The sequence below is a fragment of the Electrophorus electricus genome, chromosome 24, assembly GCF_041902795.1.
Source record: "Electrophorus electricus isolate QZ-2024a chromosome 24, ASM4190279v1, whole genome shotgun sequence".
NCBI classification, from domain to species: Eukaryota; Metazoa; Chordata; class Actinopteri; order Gymnotiformes; family Gymnotidae; genus Electrophorus; species Electrophorus electricus.
In genome coordinates, this window is record NC_137520.1 from 7393987 (window position 1) to 7416726 (window position 22740).

General features: G+C 42.3%; 1 protein-coding gene across 2 annotated transcripts in view; it reads right to left on the reverse strand.

Moving 5' to 3' along the window:
* phactr3a (phosphatase and actin regulator 3a) overlaps positions 1-22229 on the reverse strand; it is a 24424-nt gene extending 2195 nt beyond the window's left edge. Inside the window, exons 1-11 of one of the 2 annotated variants that reach the window (XM_027017909.3) lie at positions 21957-22229; positions 8583-8744; positions 7841-7996; positions 7318-7533; positions 7005-7224; positions 6550-6692; positions 5957-6110; positions 1908-1963; positions 1403-1464; positions 702-842; positions 319-395 (exon numbers count right to left, since the gene is read on the reverse strand). In XM_027017909.3, the coding sequence (XP_026873710.2) occupies positions 319-395; positions 702-842; positions 1403-1464; positions 1908-1963; positions 5957-6110; positions 6550-6692; positions 7005-7224; positions 7318-7533; positions 7841-7996; positions 8583-8744; positions 21957-22062 (1493 nt within the window). In that variant the 5' untranslated portion in view covers positions 22063-22229. Of the gene's footprint in view, positions 1-318; positions 396-701; positions 843-1402; positions 1465-1907; positions 1964-5956; positions 6111-6549; positions 6693-7004; positions 7225-7317; positions 7534-7840; positions 7997-8582; positions 8745-21956 lie in introns of those variants that run through there. The other variant, XR_014119800.1, reaches the window with a different exon arrangement.
* Between the last annotated feature and the right edge of the window lie 511 nt (positions 22230-22740).

Sequence of the window (22740 nt, forward strand, 5' to 3'; positions counted from 1 at the left end):
AAAGCTTGACTATAGTGTTAATTCATGGTCTGTTCTTGGCAATATGGCATTAATTGTAAGAGCATCTCAGTATTCGAAGGTCAGCATTAAGAACAGAATTAATACCCTTCATACGACAAATGGTTTAAATGAATATCACTTATAAACAAAATGGTCTAAAACAAGATCATTGTACAATTTTTAGTCCCCTATACTATATTGAGTGCTTTGAACCCCAGTCAATTTGGCATTTAACTTCTGTCTATCTTTAGCTCAGTGTTTATAGCTCAGTGAACTATAAATAGCATGGACACAGCTGTCAGAGCCCTGCACACTGACCTCGTTAGGTGCTTGCTTGAAGCATGCACCTCCATCTCAGTGCTTTTGAACTCGTTCAGCTCTTTTCGGATGGCTGCCTGGGGAATCACAAATGCAAAGCATTTTACAGCATCCACAAGTGCCTTGCACAGCAACTGCATATAAAAATAGTACAGCTATAAAAACAGCTCAAAATGTATTTAGATTTACTACAAAGGAAAATATTGACCACTACACAAAGGTGACCTCATATAATGTACAAGCTATGCTTTACACCTTAGTACTTGCTTTTCCACTGAAACATGAATATGTCTGACAAGAAAAGCACATGTTGGTATAGCATTTTAGTTGTCTAGATGTAGATTTTCATCAACATTTGATGGCACTGCCTTCTTGTCTTATACCTTGTCAGCTGCAGACAGCCTGGTCCATGGTTTGTCAGCTCTCCTGTCATAATCCTGTGCTTTAGCCACCTCGACATAGTCACTAAAGCGAATCAGGATCTTTCTCTCTCTAAGTTCGTCAACTGTTGGCCTCTGGTTGAGCTAAAAGACAAAAGAAATAAATATATACTGTTCTTATCTACTTATCAGTCACGTCACACATATTCATGCATGTCTTAATTATTTGTGTATATACTGTACTATATGTCTAGAATTTTATATATTATATATATATATATATATATATATATATATATATATGTATGTATGTATGTGTGTGTGTGTGTGTGTGTGTGTGTGTGTGTGTGTGTGTGTGTGTGTGTGTGTTAATTTCTCTAATTCCTCTCTAAATACACTGGGTACTCAGTCTGAGAATAACATGAATTCTAAGGATTAGTAACTCCAGGTCCTGTGACACTTACAGTAACTGCAATACAGCATAAATTAAAATAGTACATCAAAAAAACTAAACTTGCAATGCTTACTTTCAAGATGCTGTGCCTATTTTTACTTTAGTGGACACTAAAATATTTATTTATAGACAGATTTGTACACACAACCATGACATTGAAAAATATACATGACTGGTTTTATATATCTGACATAGGCTGCAGAATGAAAAATATAGTCTATTGTGTAGCAATATGTGAAGGTTGCTAAACCTTTTTGTTCAGCCTCTGTTTTATTTCTCTCCTTTCCTCTTGCTCAGTCTGGTCATTCCGCTCTGACAGAAAGCAGAGACAAAAACAAATTAGCACTAATGCTTGAGTGACACTAATTTATCAGAGGTTGCAAAATGACACTTTTTTCGTGGGCTCCAATAATCAGTCAAAGAACCATCATCACCTTCAGCTAAGAAGTGATTGCGTCATCTGTTCCACAAATGCTGATTTGCAGTCTACTTGACACTCAAAGCTTGTAGACAATGCAGGACTCATGTAGCATGTTTGTAATTATAACTATGATTTTTGAATTAATTTATTGATCAAATGGACTTTGCAAAGGAAACTAAAAAAGAGGCTACATAAATAAACCCGCAAATCTATTGCATTTTTGATGATGTACAGCAAATCTTTTCCGCATGCAAATCTTCCCGTACTCAACGTGTGATGGAAACAAGTCATAACATCTCATATTTTGCATTGCATTTAAATTAACACTACTCACGCTTTAAGATATTTCTGCTTTCCAACTCCTCAACGGCCGGCCGCTGACTGAGTCTCCTGCGAAAAAATACCAAAATCACGTTCTGTACCATCATTTCAGTTTAAAATAAAATCCTGCACCGTAAAATCTAACGTCTCAGTTAATTTCCATGGAGAGTGACAGCCAACCGCCTTCCCGATATTGCAAAGGAAAGTTTCTCCGTCTTGAGCGTAAAACCTGACTTCTTGAAATGCGCTCCACATCTGTTTTGCCAAAGCGATGCGATTCACCGCTAAACTGTTCAGTTCTTCAGTTGATTTACTGCGTGGATGACTGTGGTCATTTTAAACTCTTATTTTTTACACTGCAACGATCCGCTGTTGTTGGCCAGCATTTAAGCCCCGTGTCCTTTGACGATCCTTTTAACAGTCCGACGCTTGCTGAGGCAGGCTCTTTACGCCGCAAAGAGATGTTATTTAGCCTGGAGGCGGTAGGCTAGCCTTGTGATTTCTACGTCCCATTCCAGCGGTCTCACAGTTGTCTATTCCGATTTAATTTGATTCAAGTTCAAAATTCACGAATTATTTCAAAGAAACCGAGACAGCTAATCCCGTGCTGTAAATTGTCGCGTAGCATTAGCATTGTATATAATTTTAACCATTTATTAACATCAGTAATGTTTAGTAGCCTATCATAAACACTCACAGGGCATACCATAATACAAGTGTAGATGCCCTTTTGTTTACACTTAGGCAGAGCCATTCTATAACATGCTAGAAATATTTTCCATAAGACTATTATGATCTGAAGCACTTCTACAGAGATTAACCTGGATAATACATTTGATAAAAGTCTACTGTATTGGACATTGTTACCTGAGCTAAGTAGCTTAAAAGAAGCTCTTTACAATGCACAGACCTTTAGTCGAACAGAATTCCAACAGATGTGACATAATTAATATTTCATCACCTGAAATGGAGACTTACTCCCAAAAGCCTCTGGAAGCTGATTGGATATTATTGACTTGTATCTAGAGTTGCTTGGTAACAGTGATTCATGGTAGCCCAGTGAGGCCCAGGTACTCAGGGCAACAAGATGTTTATTTGTAACTTTATTTCTACCCCTCAGTAAACAATCTTTTCTTTTCATCACTTTTTGTTATTTTCAACAAAAATTGTATATACCCATGCATGGGCTATCTAGGGCTATCTATGGTCCTCAGTTGCACACAGTTACTTTGAGGGGGAAAAGTAGAAACAGTTGCCCTTTATCACATTCTCTCTCTCTCTCTCTCTCTCTCTCTCTCTCTCTCTCTCTCTCTCTCTCTCTCTCTCTCTCTCTCTCTCTCTCTCTCTCTCTCTCTCTCTCTCTCTCTCTCTCTCTCTCTCTCTCTCTCTCTCTCTCTCTCTCTCAATAATAGAGATTAAATTATGTCGTGACCAAAGTAAGGGTTTGCCTGTGTGGATGGCAGCAGTAATCTTAGTATGTGTTAAAGGATAACTAGATGGGTTGTAGTTTACCCATTACCATCCCACATGATTCACAGCATATTGTATTTTCTTTTGTCTCACACTGAAACTATATACTCTTCTCTGTTAAAATGCTTAAAGTTATGAAATGTGGTTCATATGTTACTCACTTTATATTCGCTGTATAATGTATTATCTATTTCCTGAAGTTAAATATAATTCATTAGTTTTTATGAGCTAAAATTTAAAATTTGGTCACCAACAAGACAACAAAACTTATTCCATTTCCTGGAACAAAGAAAAAAAAAACACTTTATCTTTATATATTTTTTTAAATATTAGAAAATCAGAGTTGAAAGAATCGGCAGGTAGATTTTAAAATGTATCGTGCCTAATCAAATCCTTAAGAATAGGTTATTCACTGCTTTATATTACTGTGAGCACCAGTTCAGGGATTTAACATGGAGGTGGGGAGGATGGAGGGCCATCCATTATTCACTGGTCTGAGCTCTAAAAATAGCACAGTGCATGTCATGCTTTTGTAGAAGTGCAGAGCATTGCAGGCTAAAGATAGTAAGGTCATGACACTGCATTGTCAAAGCATCACTTTGCCATCTGCAGATGCAGGATTCTGACTTGGGTTTGAAGCTTTGAGGAGGGGTTGTCATTTTTGCTGATCTAAGTCTAAAACCTCTGGGTTCTGGACCTGCAGGCAGAGATATTTATGAAGTGTCTAATAAGTCTCAATCAGTTTAGTCAGCCCATTCATAATCTGCCAACAACCTGGGAGAGGATGGAGATTGACAAATGTCTTCCCAGATGGGTAAGAAGCCTGCCAACTTCCTGTTTGATTTAATGGACAGCAGATGGTACAAATGGGATTCAAACAAAGCTCCAATAATAGGGCTTACATCCAAACACCTGGGTTACCCTAACTATCGATATAAAAAGCAAACACTGTTGTTGTTTTTTGAAAATAACTATTTTAAGCAGAGACACTGGGAGGCAGACAATACCTCCACTCAGTCTCAGATATTTATTGGAATCTCATAGTTACTCCAAGTGCTTTCTGGAAAAGGACTGATAAAGCCTGGTTTAATGAAATTAAGTTATATGAATAATTGGTAACTTTCCACTTATACTTATTATGTCTGTGGGACCCATATGATTTAAATTTGCTTTCTGAGAGGTGATTTGAAGTGAGATTAGAGCAGCATTTAATTAGATATTTATAGTAGAAAATGAATGTATCTGTGTAACTAAAACCTAATTATATTTAGCCTCAAGCCCGTGTCATTATTTTCTTATCTGAAGCTGTATGGTTAATAATATTACATAATAGCTGTGCTTTGTCCAATGAAACGATGGCCTGTTTTAGGATGAGCGAACAGTATGCTTAGACGTTTCAGCACTTTGTGTTATAGCATAATCAAAACATCATCAAAAGATAGGATTACTAGTCGGCACTGACAGTTCCTTCTAAGAATCAGCGCAGAGCTGTTTGTCTGAGCAGAGTAGTGGGTGCTGTATTCAGGGGTGAGCAATACCAAGCCTAATTAATTATTTAAGAGGAGGAATGACCAGACAAGTACCTCTGAGGCCTATGCAGCCTTAGAGCATGGCTGCATTGCCTAGCATATCATAATAATTTTCATGCACTTTCGATGGTCATAATTTGAGTATAAATGATCCGTATGATATGTGAAAATAATCCACCTGCAGTTACAGTATTAATCGCATCCACAGCTTTTTAGGTGTCACAGCGCAGTAGCACAATGTGTTAATTCTTCCAACTTATCTTACTGACTGAAAGGTTGACGTTGCGACTTCACAACCTAGAAAATTCAATTGATCAGTCTAAAACCTGCATATCGCATGTGATAGAAGGCCTGGATGGATGCAGTTTAGCATAAATCCCCTACATTTTTTGCCAAAAAAAAAAAAATCTTAAGCACATAGTTCCAGGACTATCACCCATTCATAAGTGTCAAGGAAGTTCAACATATGACTTGTAAAACCTTCACTTTCAGTCAGGAGCAGCTTCTGTGTTCACAAATCAGATCCCAGCTCACCTCTATAATCCCCACTTTATTTACCTTAATTTACTAATACCAGCCAGATTACTGCTCATCTTCCGCACAGCAGCATCAGGTGGGCCACTCAGTCTGTCTATATGGCATCCCTGTTTTACTGAATCCCACCCTTACTCATCACAGGCCATATTGTGTCGGGGCTCAAAAAGGTCATGTCTGAGCATGATGTCGGAGCATTGCAACACCAGGCAGCCAGAAGTTTACAGTCTGGCATGTTGTGCTGTGGATTAAGCCATATGCATGTTCACAGTGAGAGCAAAACACAGTAGTTCATATATTCAACACTTATTTGTCACTGTATTTGTTATCCATCTTTTTTTCTTTGTTTAATGAAACAAAGGGACCGTTACAAGTACCAATGCCACTGTGACTAAATGTAAATGGCCAATTTGCAAAGTTACTTGAAAACCGCTCTGATCTGGCAATGGCTGTATTGCCAGTGTTTGGGTCAGCTGTCCTTTTGAGCGTTCTGTAAGCCCTGGAGAATCCCACCCATATGGCGACCTACTTGGCGAGCTTCGTTTCGATTTGCTGACGGATCTCTTGTCTCTCCTGGTCGCTACGTGCGGGGAAGATGTTCCTGTCCTCCAGTTCCTGCTTGCTGGGCCGATTCCTCAGCTTCACGGCCAGCAGCTCCTTTCGCATTCGTCGTGGCAACGTGCCTGTATGCAAGGAACACTGGGTCACGGAGATGCTTTTACAGTGAAAGGGAAAAGCACACCAAAGTGCCACAGTGCTTCCTAAAGTATTACAGCAGCCAACCTTATTAACCTTATTAAACTTATTAAGGATCCTTATTCATCATGTATCCTTTTCTGTCATATTTACCATAATTGAAGATGAAATACTGGGTCATAGATCAATACTTTTATCTTGGGAAATATAATTATAAGTAAATTTAAAGTAACTTAACGATTTTTGGTCTTATAACCCTGACACAAGATAACTCTCTATTTACAAAAACAAAAGCCTTCTCTTTTGGGTAAGTATTAGTCAAAGAAAGAAAACGTTTGTTCAAATTACCTGAAAACAGAGGACACTGTTTTCATGTAAGTCACATTGTTTTCAATGTTCTTTGTTAATATGCTTTTCGTTATGTACCGGAGATGACGGACTCGTTCCAGCTGTCCATGTCGTATATGATTCCTGAGGCGTCAGTGAAACAGTGGCTCTGTCTCACATTCTCCTTGTTCTCCTCTGCCTCCTTCCTGTTCTCCATCTCTCCGCTGGGTTCTCGCTCTGTACTACAAGAGCGAGAGAGAGAGAGAGAGAGAGAGAGAGAGACGGATACAGTCATTTCACACCCAGTCAGAACCCTCTCTGCAGTCTTCCGCAAGATACCATATCATCACCTGAAGCATTTCTTTCTGCTTTCTGAAAAATCACCTCTTAAATGAGGGTGACTTTTCAACCAGGCACTTGAACATCAAAAAAGTCTTCATATAGTGGGAGATAAATGCTGTCCTAATAACAGTGCTGTTCTCTTGCTACCTGATTTACCAGTAACCAGATAACCAGTATAGGATCTTCTAGTTATAGGCGAAGTCCTCACTTACCTGTCCTGCCGGAGCTTTGTTGCCAGGGCACGGTGCAGTTCCTCAATAATACAGCTAGGGGGCAGCGGAGGATGCATGGAGCCTATATGTGGTGAGCTCATGGGATTTGAGAAAGGTCCTCGCAGCACCACAGGACTGGGGCCCTCCAAGACTCGAGGCATCTCTTTAGGGAGGAAGGAGTTGGGCTGAGGCACAGTTGTGTTGGCGACTTTGCCTGGGTCTGCACAGCCAAATATGCACACACAGGCATGCACAGTTTCAGTTATCCATCTGACTGTGTCAACTGTAATGTTGCTGAAGTGAGCCAACACACCTTCCTCAGTGCAAAGCTGAGAGACTAGAACGCTGCGGTTGCTCGGAGGAGACTGTCTTTGAGAGACTGTCTCTTTTTCATCTTCTTCTCTCTCCTCCACATTAGCATTCAAAGCCTCAGCGTCAGCTACTGAAGTGGCTTCGGCCTCCTCCTCTTCCTCTACCTCGTTTCTAATAGGCTCTTCTGTCATCTCACCGTCTTCCAAGGGATCTGCAACTGATGGTCAAAGCACAAAGAATGGTTAAAACTTGGCGAACACAAGCCTTGACTTGTATACGCAAAGATTAGTGAAGAAAGAGACTCTGTCGCCACCTATTGGTCTCTGTGTGTAGTTTAAATTAAACCAGTCTTTGTGCCACAACGTATCTCAACTTTGCTTTATCTTTTGCAATATTTCTTCCTCACATGTTTTATACTTATACACATCTCAAACCTTTTTTTTAACACAGTCTGCAAAGCTGAACAGACGAGCTGTTGTGGCAACACTGAGTCAGATGTCTGGTGGCTGCAGATGGGTCCTCACCAATAGCGAGATGGTCGTGCTCCGAGCTGAGGTACTCCATACTGCTGATGCTCAGGATGGGCCCCTGGGAGCCCGGCAGCCGGAGGTCAGCATCCGGAATTCCCTGAATGGGGGAGCTGGGATCTGGAGAGTGGAAGCCACAGGCCAGCGCCACGTCTGCACACACAGAGCCACAGCACCATGCTTTCAGCTGCACATCAGACACGCTATTTACCAGCGGGCAAAAATCACACACGTACACATTCTGACTTTTATTTGAGACACAAGTTGCGTAGCCTTTGAAAAACAAACCTACAGGTCAGCAGCGCTGCACTATGTATCATTTGTTAATCATGATCACAATATTGGCCTTTATGGATACAGAAGGTTACGCTGTTCATATGGATTCTCAAAAAAAAATCACGATTTTTATAAGATCGCACTGGGAATGTCCTGACTGATCTCAGATGAGTGTTCTGAGGGTGAGTCGATGACAGACTTCACTAGATCCAAGTGTAAATTGTTTTGGCCAAAATCATCTTTAATCACATCACATCAAGAGCTTACTAATGCATTTCTAATACATGGCTGGGTAATCACAAAGTACTACATTGCTCATATAGTGCGGTGCCCACACTTTCATATAGAAAAGAGTGTTTTTTTCTCCATCCATTCAGACCGGGCTTTGATGCATTGCTGGGGTCAGCCGAGCATTTGGAAGCTTCTGGAAGCGGCCCTGCGCGCAGCAGCGGCGGTGCATCACCTGTGGAGCTCTGCTTCATCTTCTCGTGTTTCTTTTTCCTCCACTTCCATGGACGGAAGAGCCGACCCAGCGTGGCCAGCTTGCTGTGGTGGCGGATGGGGGGAGTGTGCACTCCGCTCACCAGGCAGCTGGAGCGTAACACCCTCTCTGGCTCCATCACGTCTACACATACACACACACACACACACACAGAGGGAGGTGCAGGCAGCGTCAATGCACATGCTTTTTGCACTCACTCAGGGCCCAGAACTGTAAGAAGCACACAACAGGTTCTCAATGGAGTAACGCTGGGGTTTGGCCTGGGGAAGACAATTGTTTAGGTCTGCAGAAGGCTGGGTGTGGCTGCAAGGTTTTGTTGGAACAGAACAGGAAAACTAAACGAGTATACCAAATAAGAAAAAAATACATTATTTTGTATACTAAATTCTACATTTTTTTCTTTCTATTCTTACAGGTATTGTGTGGCAAATATGTTCTGCCTTATAATGAGGTAAAACCACATTAAGGAATCCATCCCTATCAAAGCTACTGGAGGACAGCAGGAGGGGGCTTATGACGTGTTTGTACCAGCGTGCATGACTGGCTTTGCTCTCACCTAGCTGAGTCTGGGTCAGAGATGGTGAAGCAGATGGGCAATGGGTGGCTGGAAGTGGACATGCCCACTCTGACCATGGAAGTGAGTAGGTCTGGTGTACATCTAGCCTACTGCTAGAGTCCAGCAGTCTGAAGTGAGTAGGTCTGGTGTACATCTAGCCTACTGCTAGAGTCCAGCAGTCTGAAGTGAGTAGGTCTGGTGTACACATAGCTGGAGTCCAGCAGTCTGAAGTGAGTAGGTCTGGTGTACATCTAGCCTACTGCTAGAGTCCAGCAATCTGAAGTGAGTAGGTCTGGTGTACACATAGCTGGAGTCCAGCAGTCTGAAGTGAGTAGGTCTGGTGTACACATAGCTGGAGTCCAGCAGTCTGAAGTAAGTAGGTCTGGTGTACACATAGCTGGAATCCAGCAGTCTGAAGTGAGTAGGTCTGGTGTACACATAGCTGGAGTCCAGCAGTCTGAAGTGAGTAGGTCTGGTGTACACATAGCTGGAGTCCAGCAGTCTGAAGTAAGTAGGTCTGGTGTACACATAGCTGGAATCCAGCAGTCTGAAGTGAGTAGGTCTGGTGTACATCTAGCCTAATGCTAGAGTCCAGCAATCTGAAGTGAGTAGGTCTGGTGTACACATAGCTGGAGTCCAGCAGTCTGAAGTGAGTAGGTCTGGTGTACACATAGCTGGAGTCCAGCAATCTGAAATGAATAGGACTGGTGTACACATAGTCTACTGCTAGAGTCCAGCAGTCTGAATTGAATAGGTCTGGTGTACACCTAGCCTACTGCTGGAGTCCAGCAATCTGAAATGAATAGGTCTGGTTTACACAGCTAGAGTCCAGCAGTCTGAATTGAATAGGTCTGGTGTACACCTAGCCTACTGCTGGAGTCCACCAATCTGAAATGAATAGGTCTGGTGTACACCTAGCCTACTGTTGGAGTCCAGCAATCTGAAATAAATGGTCTTGAGACCTACAGCTCTTAAAATTATATTCATGTGTGTAACCCTTTGCTCTGCAAGAAAGATAAGATATACAGTAAGACAGAAATAATTTTTAAAAGACCGATAAATAAACACAAACAAAAATGATAGCACATGGTTACACCCAGGAATGTGTTTCTGTTCAAACAGCCTGTAGCGAACACTCCGTTCACTAAGCAAATGAGTCAGACTTCGCATGCTTCTAAAACAGGGTTGAGTGGGCAGAGGTGCCGTCAGTGAATCTGGGAGAGATACGCTGCATGGCGCATATGGATGTCCTCGACCCCAGAAAGGGTGGAAACAGGTCAGTCGCCCTTGTGTATCTGGACCGAGTCCATGGCAGTTCCTAATCCAGGTCAAGCCCTATAAACACAGCAGCATGGCGAGCTAGTGGAGCTGTGGTAAGCGCCCAGCTGTTACTATGGTTACCGCTCCTCCAGATGCGTAGCTGAGCCGCGCCCCCTTGGAGGCAGAATCCGAGCGTTGCACGAGGGGCTGCTGCTATGTGGAGGACAGGGGGAAGTGGGTGGAGTGTGTCTGCAGAGAGAAGGGGGTCTGTTGCTATACGGAAGTGCTTGCAGAAGATCCGAAACAGCCAATCGTTGAGCGGCTATTCATAATATATATATAGTCGAGTATGCCACCCTTTTAAATAAAAAGAAAGGGTGCGTATCATGCACGGAGCTGAGATAAGCTGGAATGGCTTTGTCCTGTACCGTCATTTCCAAAACTGGATATGGAATGCAAATGCAATATTTCAGTGTTTGCCATGAGGTTAGGCCACTGTAACATAGGATGCGGTTTCACAAAACATCACTGCACCCAAAGGCTAAAAAAACTGCTGATCTACTTTCATTAAATTCCTTTGTGTGGTACTGGAAAAGCAGAAGAAATTCACTGCAGCATGAGGACCACTGGGAGCTTTTCACTGGAAAGCCATGGGAGACCAGCTATTCATGAAAGCAATTACAAAGAGCAGAGCAAGGCATTTTAATCATACACAGCCAGTCAGCACATATAACGCCAGCGCGAAGTGAGAAGGAGTCATTGCTCTGTGCCAAGCCACCACAGTACCTGCCAAGTGGCCACCAAATCTTTATATTTAAAATAAACCAAAATGTGTGTATGTATATGTATATATATATATGTATATGAACACCTGAACAGTATCTATAGTTCACCTAATATAATAAGTAAAATGTATCATTTTAAAAGGTAAGAAATGGCATATAATCATGCAATTTTAATGCAAAAACAAAGAAGTGTAACATATATTTGGTCTTTAAAAGGTAAAGCCATCGTGATTTGCTTCTCAAGATTTGGCAGCACAAAATGTTATGTTGCTCACAAAAGATGCGGGGCACGCCAATTCTGTGAGCTACAAGCGTGTGCGAGATCAAGAACTGGTCTAATGCAGCCAGCCATCACAGCAGACTAGGAGGGACCGGACAGCCACTTTCAAATGGTGTCTGTTCTGTGTGTGGCTATGTCAGCAATGCATCCCAAAACCACTAGCTCGTGTGGGCTGCCCATTCTTAAAAACACATTTTTACTCATCTGCACACGGTGCATTTGGCAATGATTAATTATCTTCATTCATGTAGAGGAGGGCTCACTATACTAATAAGCTTTCTTACTATCAAAAAACAAATATCTATGTCTTGGATATATATATATATATATATATATATATATATATATATATATATATATAGATATAGATATATATATAGATAGATAGATAGATAGATAGATAGATAGATAGATAGATAGATAGATAGATAGATAGATAGATAGATAGATAGATAGATAGATAGATATAGACATTATCACTAAATACAAAGCATTTTTTAGCCTAATGTTTAAATATATTTTCTGTAAAATTCATTGACTTACGCTGATTATTATGCAACCTGAACCTGTATGGTGAGGCGATACCTCCATTTTCAGACAGGAGGCTGACCAGTCATTAGAAGAGGTCCTCTATAAATGGTAATAGAGTTGCTATTGGCTGGCTGGCTCTCCTTTGATGCCTGATTAATCTATGTATTCGTTCTCAGCCTTGGAGAAGAGCCCATACAATCGGGCAGAGGGTGAAGCCTCTTCATCTGGTAATGCTAAGTAAATGCTGAGAGGCTGTTATTGTAATGTTACCCCAGAGATGAAAGAGAGAAATGGGGGAATATTATTCAATTCATCAGAGACTGCGAGGCTGAGGATGTGGTCTTAGCTGTTACATTAGTGATGGCCCTCCCTTACGTGTGCTCAGACCGGGATGTCTAACAGAGAGTGTTGGTAGAGATTGTCCTGGCCACTAATCTGAGAGCTGTTTTATATTGTAGTTGATAAGATGTCTCTAGAGAGATCTGCTCCAAGGCCAGTGTCAAGGGTTAGCATCTGACTGGAACAATAACAGAAGCTTCCCGGGGTGACCAGTCCTGCACTGACCGCCTTCCCTGTGTATAAGATAAGCAGTGGTGAGACAGCCGTCTCTTTGTCTATGTGACCTTTCTTTGTATATTTGCTGGTCTAAAAATATGACAACAAAAGAACAGATCCCACTAGGATTACAAAAAATGAAGAAACATTGTCACAAGTGTCAGGTTGTGAGCTCAAAGGCATAAATGTGAATGACAGTCCTCATGATGTATTACAACCTGATCTACTTATGTGCCATGGTGTGTGTGTGTGTGTGTGTGTGTGTGTGTGTGTGTGTGTGTGTGTGTGTGTGTGTGTGTGTGTATAAAGGCATGTTGCCAAAAGTAGGATAAGAAATATGGAGCAGAAGGTGAGAAGCTACTATCAACAGTGAAATAATACATATGGAAAAACAACAAAAGAATAATCTTTAGAATGATTGACAGATCAAAGAGACTACTGTCTACTGTCTTCGATTGACCCAGTCAACAAGCCTAAGTGCATCATAAAGGTATGAATATATAATAACATGATAATTAAACACACCTTTGAATTAGCACACACGCTAAAGAATCCAGAGCAAAGGTTTTTCCAGTCTCCCTTATAGTCTGGAAAACCCCACAACCCCATGCGCATCTTGTGTTTCAGCCTGGCGTGAAAGTTGCCTACAGCTATGTGGCATTTTTTCATACAAAGCAATTAAATTTAGGCACTATCTCTGTCCAATCCTATGAACTTCCATGCCTCGTCACCCCTGGTCTGCGTCATTTTTCCAGCTTTCTCCTTCACATCCACAAATGTTCGCAAACGTTCGCGCACCTTCAGCATCCGATGCACAAGAGACTGGGAGGCAGGTAGCTTATGCGGGAACACTGCAGATTCCCTGTCCTCGGAACAAATGGAAGCCCTATCATTTACCCCCTAGCTCTACAACTGTGCCGCCATCTGTTTGCAGACAACTGCCTCTGCTATAGCCTCCATGAGAAGTCAGAAAATGGAACACGCTACTCAATGGGACCCTGCTTACAACTTTCACTCAGGTTAGAGGGATTACACATGCACTTTGGAGAGATTGGGCATTAGCAAATGTAATACATAGCTCATCTGTGCGATCATAATTTTGAAACATTGAAACATTAAAGGACCAATTTTGATTTCTAGGCAAAGACAAGCATTACTTTAATAAGCCAAGGACGGTTAGGTAGTTTTTGGTCTCAATGTGTTCATGAGAGAGCATACAATATCATGGCAATGGGAAAATAAGAATAGAAAAGGACAAACATGTAGATAAAAGAACCAGAACGTGATATATAGCTCCACTGTGAGTCACACCAGCTGTGGTGGTCTCAGAACAGGAAGAACCTACTGCGTGGGAAGCAACAGAGACTGACTCTTTCACTCTCTCTCTTTTATTGTTTTTTTTTTTTTTTTTTTTTACTTTCTGTCTGTGCAGTGAACACAGAGACAATGTGCACAGATCCGTGCGGTGCTCAGACCTGAAATTCCCACGTGTGTTATTAGGTAAATAATTTCAAAGCATTGTAGAGGTTCTCCTCGCCTCACGCACATTCTTGCTCTTGTCCTGTTCGATCATAGACGTGCAAGGCCTCAGCCGAAGAAAGTAATTCCACAGGATGATACGCACCCTATAACGTAGCGACAAAAGGTGAAGTTTGCCACTTTTGCGACAAGAGACAATACTGCTGGAATTAGGTTGTCTCGCTTAACGCCAATGAAAAGGTTATGCGTGACACTAAGGATGGTTGCCATATAGAAGGAAGTTGAGGAGCTGTAGAACGGTTCTGGAGCAACTACACGGCACTACTATAACATATCGAGTTCTCTCAGACCTGTTAGTCATCCTTTCATGTTTCATCAGAGACCTAAAACAATGGCCTTGGACACAAGACTAATATATATTAGCATTTCTAATGTGTTCAGTGCTTCTCTTCTCAGCTCTTTTGTTCCTCACTCAGCAGTGGTGAAAGCAAATGGAATCAGGTGGGTAGGATCTCATGTGAAATATTATTGCCTTCTCGCTAAACTGAATCTGGCCAATTCTAAAAAAACATACATGCAGTCTAGAATCTGATTCGCTGAGTTTAAAAACATGGAAACAATTGGCTGCAGTCGTTCGATTTTGCATAAGTTACAAAACTAAATTAAGCAAAATAGACCAGTCAAGGCAACTGGTTCCCATTAAGCTGGCGAGGTCGACGCATCAAGGGTTGTGCAGCTTTGCAGCGATTCCTGATTAGGGCTTTCCAATCCAACAGCCTGTTACAATGCAAGAGTCACTTCTGTGCTTCTATTCAACTCAACCTGCACCGACACAATTGGAGCTCTTATCTAATGAAAAAAAAAAAGAGCCAGCAATACTCAAGCTTTCGCAGAATTGAGCCAGAGGCATTCCTGCAGGATGAGCATGCAGTGCGACATCTCTGTGTGAGTGTAGCATCTGTGGTAATCCGGTTGGCCGTGGCGCTCTCTATGGTGCTGAAAGCCCCAGAGCCGCGGCACAGAATGAGCTGCTTTTGGATCACACCACTGAATCCTCTGTTCTACTGTAAGTGAATGAAACATGCTACAGCCAAATAAAGGGGGAAATGACTTTTAAGTCTGCATTTGCGTAGGTGTTTGGATGAATGAAACAGCTGCATTGAACTCACTGAACCTTTTTTTTTTTTGGTGTTTTATTGTCTATTATAAAGGGAACAAATAAATTCAGGTGACCACCTTTCGTATGTGGATACGTGTTATGTGGCTTAATGTGGTGTGACCAGTGCTGTTTCAGCGCCACTGCTTCAACTAGTGGAGCTGATGATCGCACCGAATGGCGCCACAGATTGTGGCTAGGAACTGAACCAGTAGCCGTCGTTCTAATGAGTAAATTCCGAATCCTGCCCTCTGTGTGTTCTTTGCCTGCTTGCGGAACTTCCGTTTGCCCCATGATTCCTCATGGAGCGCATTGGAGTCACTTAAACATCAGTCCCACCCTACAGTCTCTCCTCATTGTTCTGTTCATTCTGCCTCCCTCCCCCTTTCCATCCCTTCCTCTTGCTCTCTTCTCCCCCCCCTCTCTCTCTCTCCCCTTCCCTCTCTCTCTCTCTCTCGCTTAGCGCTTTCCCTGTCTCCGTGAGCCGCATCACTGTCATTGCTCTCGCTTACGGTTTAACGTGCGGCGCCTCAGCGGGCGGTTCCGCTGATTCACTGCCAAGCCACCAGAGCCCCCTGCACAAGCCGCCGCCATCAACGCCGAAGCCCACTCCGGCGGCACTTATGGACGGGCTACGTGGATCCCGAGACACCCCCCCCCCCCCCCCCCCCCCACACCCAGCAGTTCTGGTCTGCTCAGAGAACAGAGAAGTGTCCCATCCCTCATGTCTGCATTCAACATGAATCACGCCGTTGGGCGTCACACCGCAATGTGATCGGGGGGTAAAAGGGCCAGGAGATGCATGATTCATGCCTCCACGACCCTCGCAGGTTGCCTGTTTGTTCCCTGTTCTATTGCTCTGCAAAAAGATGTAAGACCTAATTTATCTACAAAGCAGTTCTTCTTGAAGACTGCACAGTATTCTTTTTCTCTAACTGGTTCTATTTAGGATCTTTGATTCAGCGGGAGTGGCCACAGGGGTGTGTTAGATTGTGGTCCTCGGGAGGTACTTTGTATCAACTTCTGTCTCAGGCTGTGGCTTTTCACGCACAAGCACTCACACAGTTCTGGTTAGACCAAGGAAAACCAGGACTCCACAACCGATCATTTTAATTAAGTTTTAGCGAATTCATTCTTTGCTAAAACACAGTAGTTATAAACATGTATAAGCTAAGCCTTCCAATGAATCACATTTCTGTTGCAAGTGCAGTGAATAATCAGAATAAAGTGAATAATCACTGGTTATACCAGTGAGCGTCATCTGAGGGTATCATGGGTTAATAAAGTGAATAATCTCTGGTGTTACCAGTGAGTGTCATCTGAGGGTATTACGGGTGCTTCCAGGCACAGGCTAGAATCCTCCACTTAGCACAACATGACTAATCACAGTACAAATAACTGTTAACTAATGATGCATCGCTTTTTTTCCAGGCTCAGAGGAACAGTGCTCATTTCAGTGGATGGGACAAGAGGTTTTGCTCTCTGGTTGCCAAAGCCGTTACCTATCTGGACAGAGGAGAGCTCCCATAGAGACACGTCCACTCAAGGACTCTTACGGTGATTGAGTAAAACTGCTTCTGGTGCACTTTACAAGGTCAACTGGACACCATAGCACAAGCAGCCCACCAAACCTCCATAGACTTAAAGTATAGGAGGAATCCATTCATGTGTTATGTGCACTTATGTCCAAACCTATGGCCGAAATCAATGGACTCAATGACGTTTGCCCCAAATTCTGATACTAACATATCAGCTTCCATATAAAACTGTCCCTGTTTCATGATGCAAAGCTTTTAGAATTAGGCCAGTGGTTTCTGTGTGTGTGTGTGTGTGTGTGTGTGTGTGTGTGTGTGTGTGTGTGTATATATATATATATATATATATATATATATATATATATATATATATATATATATCCTCATGAATTCTGTGAAATTCTCACAACCCTGCGCTTTATCTATCGAACGCAGACATACCCCCCCCACACATATCTACTCTTCTTTCTAACCTTTATTTTTCTCAAAGAACCCAGTAATCATGCGATATCAAGACCCAGTAAGGCTGCAGTGTTTGGAATGACCGACAGGAACATTTTCCCTACTGTAAACACCAACACTGTTGCCTGCTGTTTTAACTGTTTTAACTGTCTACCTGGCCAAATATTTTAAGATATGTACTGTACCACCCAATTTAAAATGACTTTTTGGAGAACAAATGACGCAGCCTTAATTGGAGGTACCCGGAGCAGTCGGAAAAGTAGTTTAGCCCAGGGAGAATGACAAGGTGGGTCGGGCTTCCATGTCATACAGACCTATATGACCGCACAATGTTCGTGGCAGTCGAGAAAGGAGCCATGGTGCTGGAGGGACTGCCGCAGAGATGTCAGGGCAAGGTCAGGGCTTTTAACAGAACAAGGCTCTTTCCTCCTGCCTCTCGCACACATGCAGCTGGAGAAGACACGCTGACAAACAGCAGCTCCAGGGAGGCAGCCAGATTGACAGCTGTGTTCTTTTTGTTGTCCAGGACTGAGAAAAGGTGGGAGCTGGTAAACTGTTGCACGGCAAGGGCAAGACTGGAATCCTCCTGGATGGTAGCTTGTACCGGGCATCCCTCATGCCTACTTATAGAAATTAAAAATGGGAGGTATGCATCAGGTATGCATGATATCGGAAGTGTATTAAAAGTGAGCAGCTAAACAAGTGTAAATATAAGAAATGACACATAAAAGCACACAGGCATGGCACATGACACTAACATTTCTCTTAGCGAGTCTAATATATACTAATGCAGCGATGTAATATTCTCACCCATTGTTTCCATCAGTTATGCTGTTGGATTCACATTGAGTTTATTTAAAGGATTTTGTGGGTTCATGTCAAAATCATTTGTATTTCATACATTAAGCTACGGGTAGGATACTTATATGTTACTGACTTGTTTTTATGTTTGTAATTGTTCAAAACTGGTGCAGTTGTGCACCATTGGATAGCCATCATTTTAATTCTTTGAAAAACGTTTTATTTTAAATCACTGTAGGAAAAATGCAGATATTGTGTTTTTAAAAGTAGATCAGATAGATCTCCAGCTATATATTTTCCACAACCACTCATTAATTGTTTCTTTTAACATCTTCCAATTGAAAGCAATTGCATTTGATGCCTAACCTCAGCTGAAGGCCATGAATGGCATTTTCTAAATAATAGCTAATGGCAGCGTCCCTTATTCAGATATGGAGTAACCCCTGTGGAACTCAGATATTTTGGGCACTTCCCCATCAATATTGCATTGTGACTGCTATATTAGGGTACACGTTGTATCACGACACCTGCTTAGCCTACCGAACACATGACCCTGTCTCTCAGATTAATGAACTATTACAAATCCCAGAGTGAGGACATGCAAAAAAAAAAATTAGAAATAGATAGAGGGTCAAGTTACACAGAAAAAATGATAACTCATAGACCTCGACCTTTGACTCGCTTACGCTGGCCTGCATTGCACAGCACCTAGCTCTAGAGAGCAGACGCTCTCCCCGTATTCGATCCCACTGATGAGTCATACTGGCACGGTAGCATGCGGCTCTGACCAGCATTCAGACCCAGGCCTTGGCAGCAGGAAGGAAGCAAACTCCAGCAGGATGGTGCATTAGATACAAATGCCCCAAAAGAGGCACAAGTTACCTTCATATATACAACACGAGTGTGCATTGAAAGAGCTTTGTTCTGAGTTTTGGTGACTTGATTTGGCATGGTTCCATGAAATTATAGAGGAATCATAAATATTACCAGCTAAACACTGCTTCTATACACCAACAGGTCCAGGAGATCTAGTATATGTGTTTCACATAATACTTAAAACCGAGTGATGCTATATAGCGCAAATGCCGCAATTTGTGAACTCATGAGTGTCCACTGCTCTAGACCCGTCAGATATCATTGTGGTAGTTTCTGTATCAGACTGCGCATGGTTGTCGGAAATGTGTTCCGACATTGTCCCCCGACTTGTAAATTATTTACATACATTGCATACTTTCAACAGCCACTTTATTAGAATCGGCTTTCACCTTTTACCTACACTACCCGGTCACTTTGTTGGGTACACTTACCTCACAGGTGCATTTAATAAGTGTAAGATGACAGACTGCAGCATAGGTATTACCATGCATAGATCATCAGCCACCATCTACCCCATTCATCACTGGCTACTTTCTGACCAAAGGATACACTGACCACAGGATCACTGCCTTCTCATACACTCGGATCTCATACCTGGTGTCAGATTATTCTCAGCCCACCTTTATAACTGCCGTGGTAGCACATTGGTCATAGATGCTGATCTGGAACGGTTTAAACACAGCAGTGTTCCTGGGCTTTCTACACATGTCAGTGTCACTGCTGAGTTGGAAATTCACCGCCACCCAAAGATATCCAGCCAGTAGTTATCCTATAATCAGAACCTTCCTAATGATGAAGGATCCAAAGATGGCTAGTAAACTGTGTTGACCACAAGATGTACCTACAAGGTGGGTGTATCCGGTAAAGTGGCTGGTGAGTGTATATGTCATTAAATCCATAACTTGTCTAATTTCACTCAAGTTCTGTACAAATAATACTAACAGTGAGGTCATCAGAGGAAACAAGCTTTTAAAAAATTCATTTATGCTCAGGGTGGCTCTTGTGCTTCTCGATTCAGTCTCAAATACAACAGTGACATTTGTTGTTGGAGACCCAAAGATGACAGCTCAAATGTCTGTGAGTGGTTCTCCACAAGGTTCCTCTCCTGTCTTGATGACACTCTCCCTGAAGCAGGAGCTCCCATAGAAGAAAGACTATAGCAACCCCAAACTGAAGGACCTCCTCTGTGCCGATGGGGATGAACGAGCGGTGAGAGCTCCGCCTCCACCATGACGCAGCACGTCTTCTTCGGCAGACATGAGAGAGTTTGGCCGTATGGCGATCGGGCTTTTAATTAATTGTCACTTAGCTGAGGGAAAGGCCTAGGCATTACCCACACTACCTTCTACTGGCATGAGTCAATGAGAGGCAGGAGTCATTAGCAAACCTCCAAAGACTCACTCCATTACTCTCTTTCCTCGATTCTCAGCTTTTCTCTCTCCGTCTCTCTCTCTCTCTCTCTTTCTCTCTCTCTTTCTCTCTCTCTCTCTCTCTCTCTCTCTCTCTCTCTCTTTTTTCTTTGCTGCCTATAATTAGGACATTTCTACACTACCATACGTCATCAAATGCATAATTTCACAGGACACATTAACCTGTCAATCAGTGCAGACTACAGAGCCGCAAAGAGCACAGTATCACTAATCAGAATTCAGCCTGGATATTACATCTCAGATTAAAAGATCTAAAATTACTCATGCACGCCCATGAAAAGTGTCACGTACGACACATATGAGGTGTATTCCAACTGTGGAACACACTGGTGGGTGGACAGTGAGTGACACCTATAGTGTTACTTGCAAGAGTTGAACAAGTTACTTTCGGGTGTGATTTTTGTTCACTACTTTAACAATAAAGATAAACAGAACAATAAAATTGAATAAAAACTCAACAATGCTATCCAAGCACATTCTAAATATAAATAAATACATTCATAAAAGGAAACATCACCTCTCCTCTAGGACCTGGCTAGTAATAACTAACACTGATCAAGACTGGGGAGAACGAGGCTGTCAGCCTACATACTCAGACTAACAAACTGGGATCCATTACAATTGTGTCTTTGTGTTGGACACCTGCTGATAGTCCACTGTGCCAGAACAGGAGGTCCTTGTGTGATCACCATATAACCTAGGAGGTCAGATTCCACATTTTGATTTTTAAAACATGGCATGATTTAAGGCTGTGTGGACACTGGTCAAAACCATAGAATGCGTTGCATCTGTGAAACCTGAAGTAGAGGCTGAAGCAAGTCTATATATCACTGAAACATAATAAAACCTACAGCAGCAGTAAAGACCCACCTCAGACCTCAGACAGACCTATGGTGCGCCAAATAGTTTATCTAGCCAAAGGGTGCTTCAGTAAATGAACCTCTTCTTCAACAAACCACAAAGCGGATATGATAGATTCATACACTGAGTTGGTCCATTCAATGGGCGCCAGTCCCCATTCTAAAAGAGGTAACATGCGCAGTCGCCAAGCGGAATATGCCATCGGCAAATAGCATCAGACACCCCAGCGATTTGTGCTGGTTAAAATATCCTTCTAATATAATTATGGCACACGTTCCATACAAACCTGATTTTCTATACTAATACAGTATAGCCGTTGTCAATGATAGCTTTAGGCAGGGAAAAAAAAAGAGATATGCGTTTTTCTCCACTAAAAATACAGGCAACACAAAGCATTCCGTCTGCTCAATCACAGACTGAGACAGTGACATTCAAAATACAGCCATGGTAGCACATGATCTGTGTATTGATCTGTATTTTTACAAAGCTGCTGGATCGCCTGTAGCTCGAGTAGCCTGTTCTAGAGGACCAGTCGGTGAAAATACTCACACTCGGAAATACTCCAAAAGCAACATAACTGAATAGATTTCAGTATTCTTGTATACTCCGTTTCACAACATTAGCGCCAGTTAAGTGAATGCCATTTACACCGGTTAGGGACGCCTTTGGAGTGCAATGCACATAGAAATGAAAAGAGATTTAGTTTCAGCACTCACGCAGGCTGTTTCTAATGGAATCTAAACACAATAAGACATTTCATTAGCTTACCTGTGCCGTGCGCCGAATCGATGCCAGACTCAATGAGGATGTTCGGGTCACTTTGAGATCTACCTCTATGCAGAACGCATTTGTCTGTTTCGCTCGAGGAAGCCATGGAGATGTGTTATAGCGCAGGTATTGGGAATCAAATATTTAAAACCCTAGGAGGCAGCCAAGGTCAGCTCACACCGACGGTAACGTGGCGGTGATCCGGTCTGACAGCCGCTATGAGCATCCAGCAAGCATGCTTGAATTGGAGGCTCGGTGTGTGTGGAGTGTGTGAGGATGCGCACGCCTGTGGATGAGGGAGGGAGAGTGCGCGTATCTTGATGAGCTGTTATTGTGCTTGCATGAGTACCACTTTTAATCACAGCAATGAACAGCGCCAACACTGATTTATTGACCGTAAATGAATGGCAACACGACATCTTTTTATAGAGCTCCAAACTCTAAATCGGCGTGCAAAATTAAAAATAATATTTGCAAAATTTCAGTGTCTGTGCATCATTCCAGCGTTAGTAGGGTGACACCGCAGGCAGAGGTTTGTATTACAGTTCAGGGTGGATAAAAAGACTTGCATACAGTTTTGTCTGTGTACAGTAATACATCGTAACCATAAAATTAACGTCTAGATTTAATTGCAGCATGGATAAACGTCACCTTTATTTAGGCGGTAGTTTTGTTGACTAAGCAGGCTATTTATTTTTCTTTTAATTATCATATTGCTTTCTAGAGAATTAAAAGGAAATAAATATAACAAAAATATGATCTTCATACAAATAATGCTAATTAT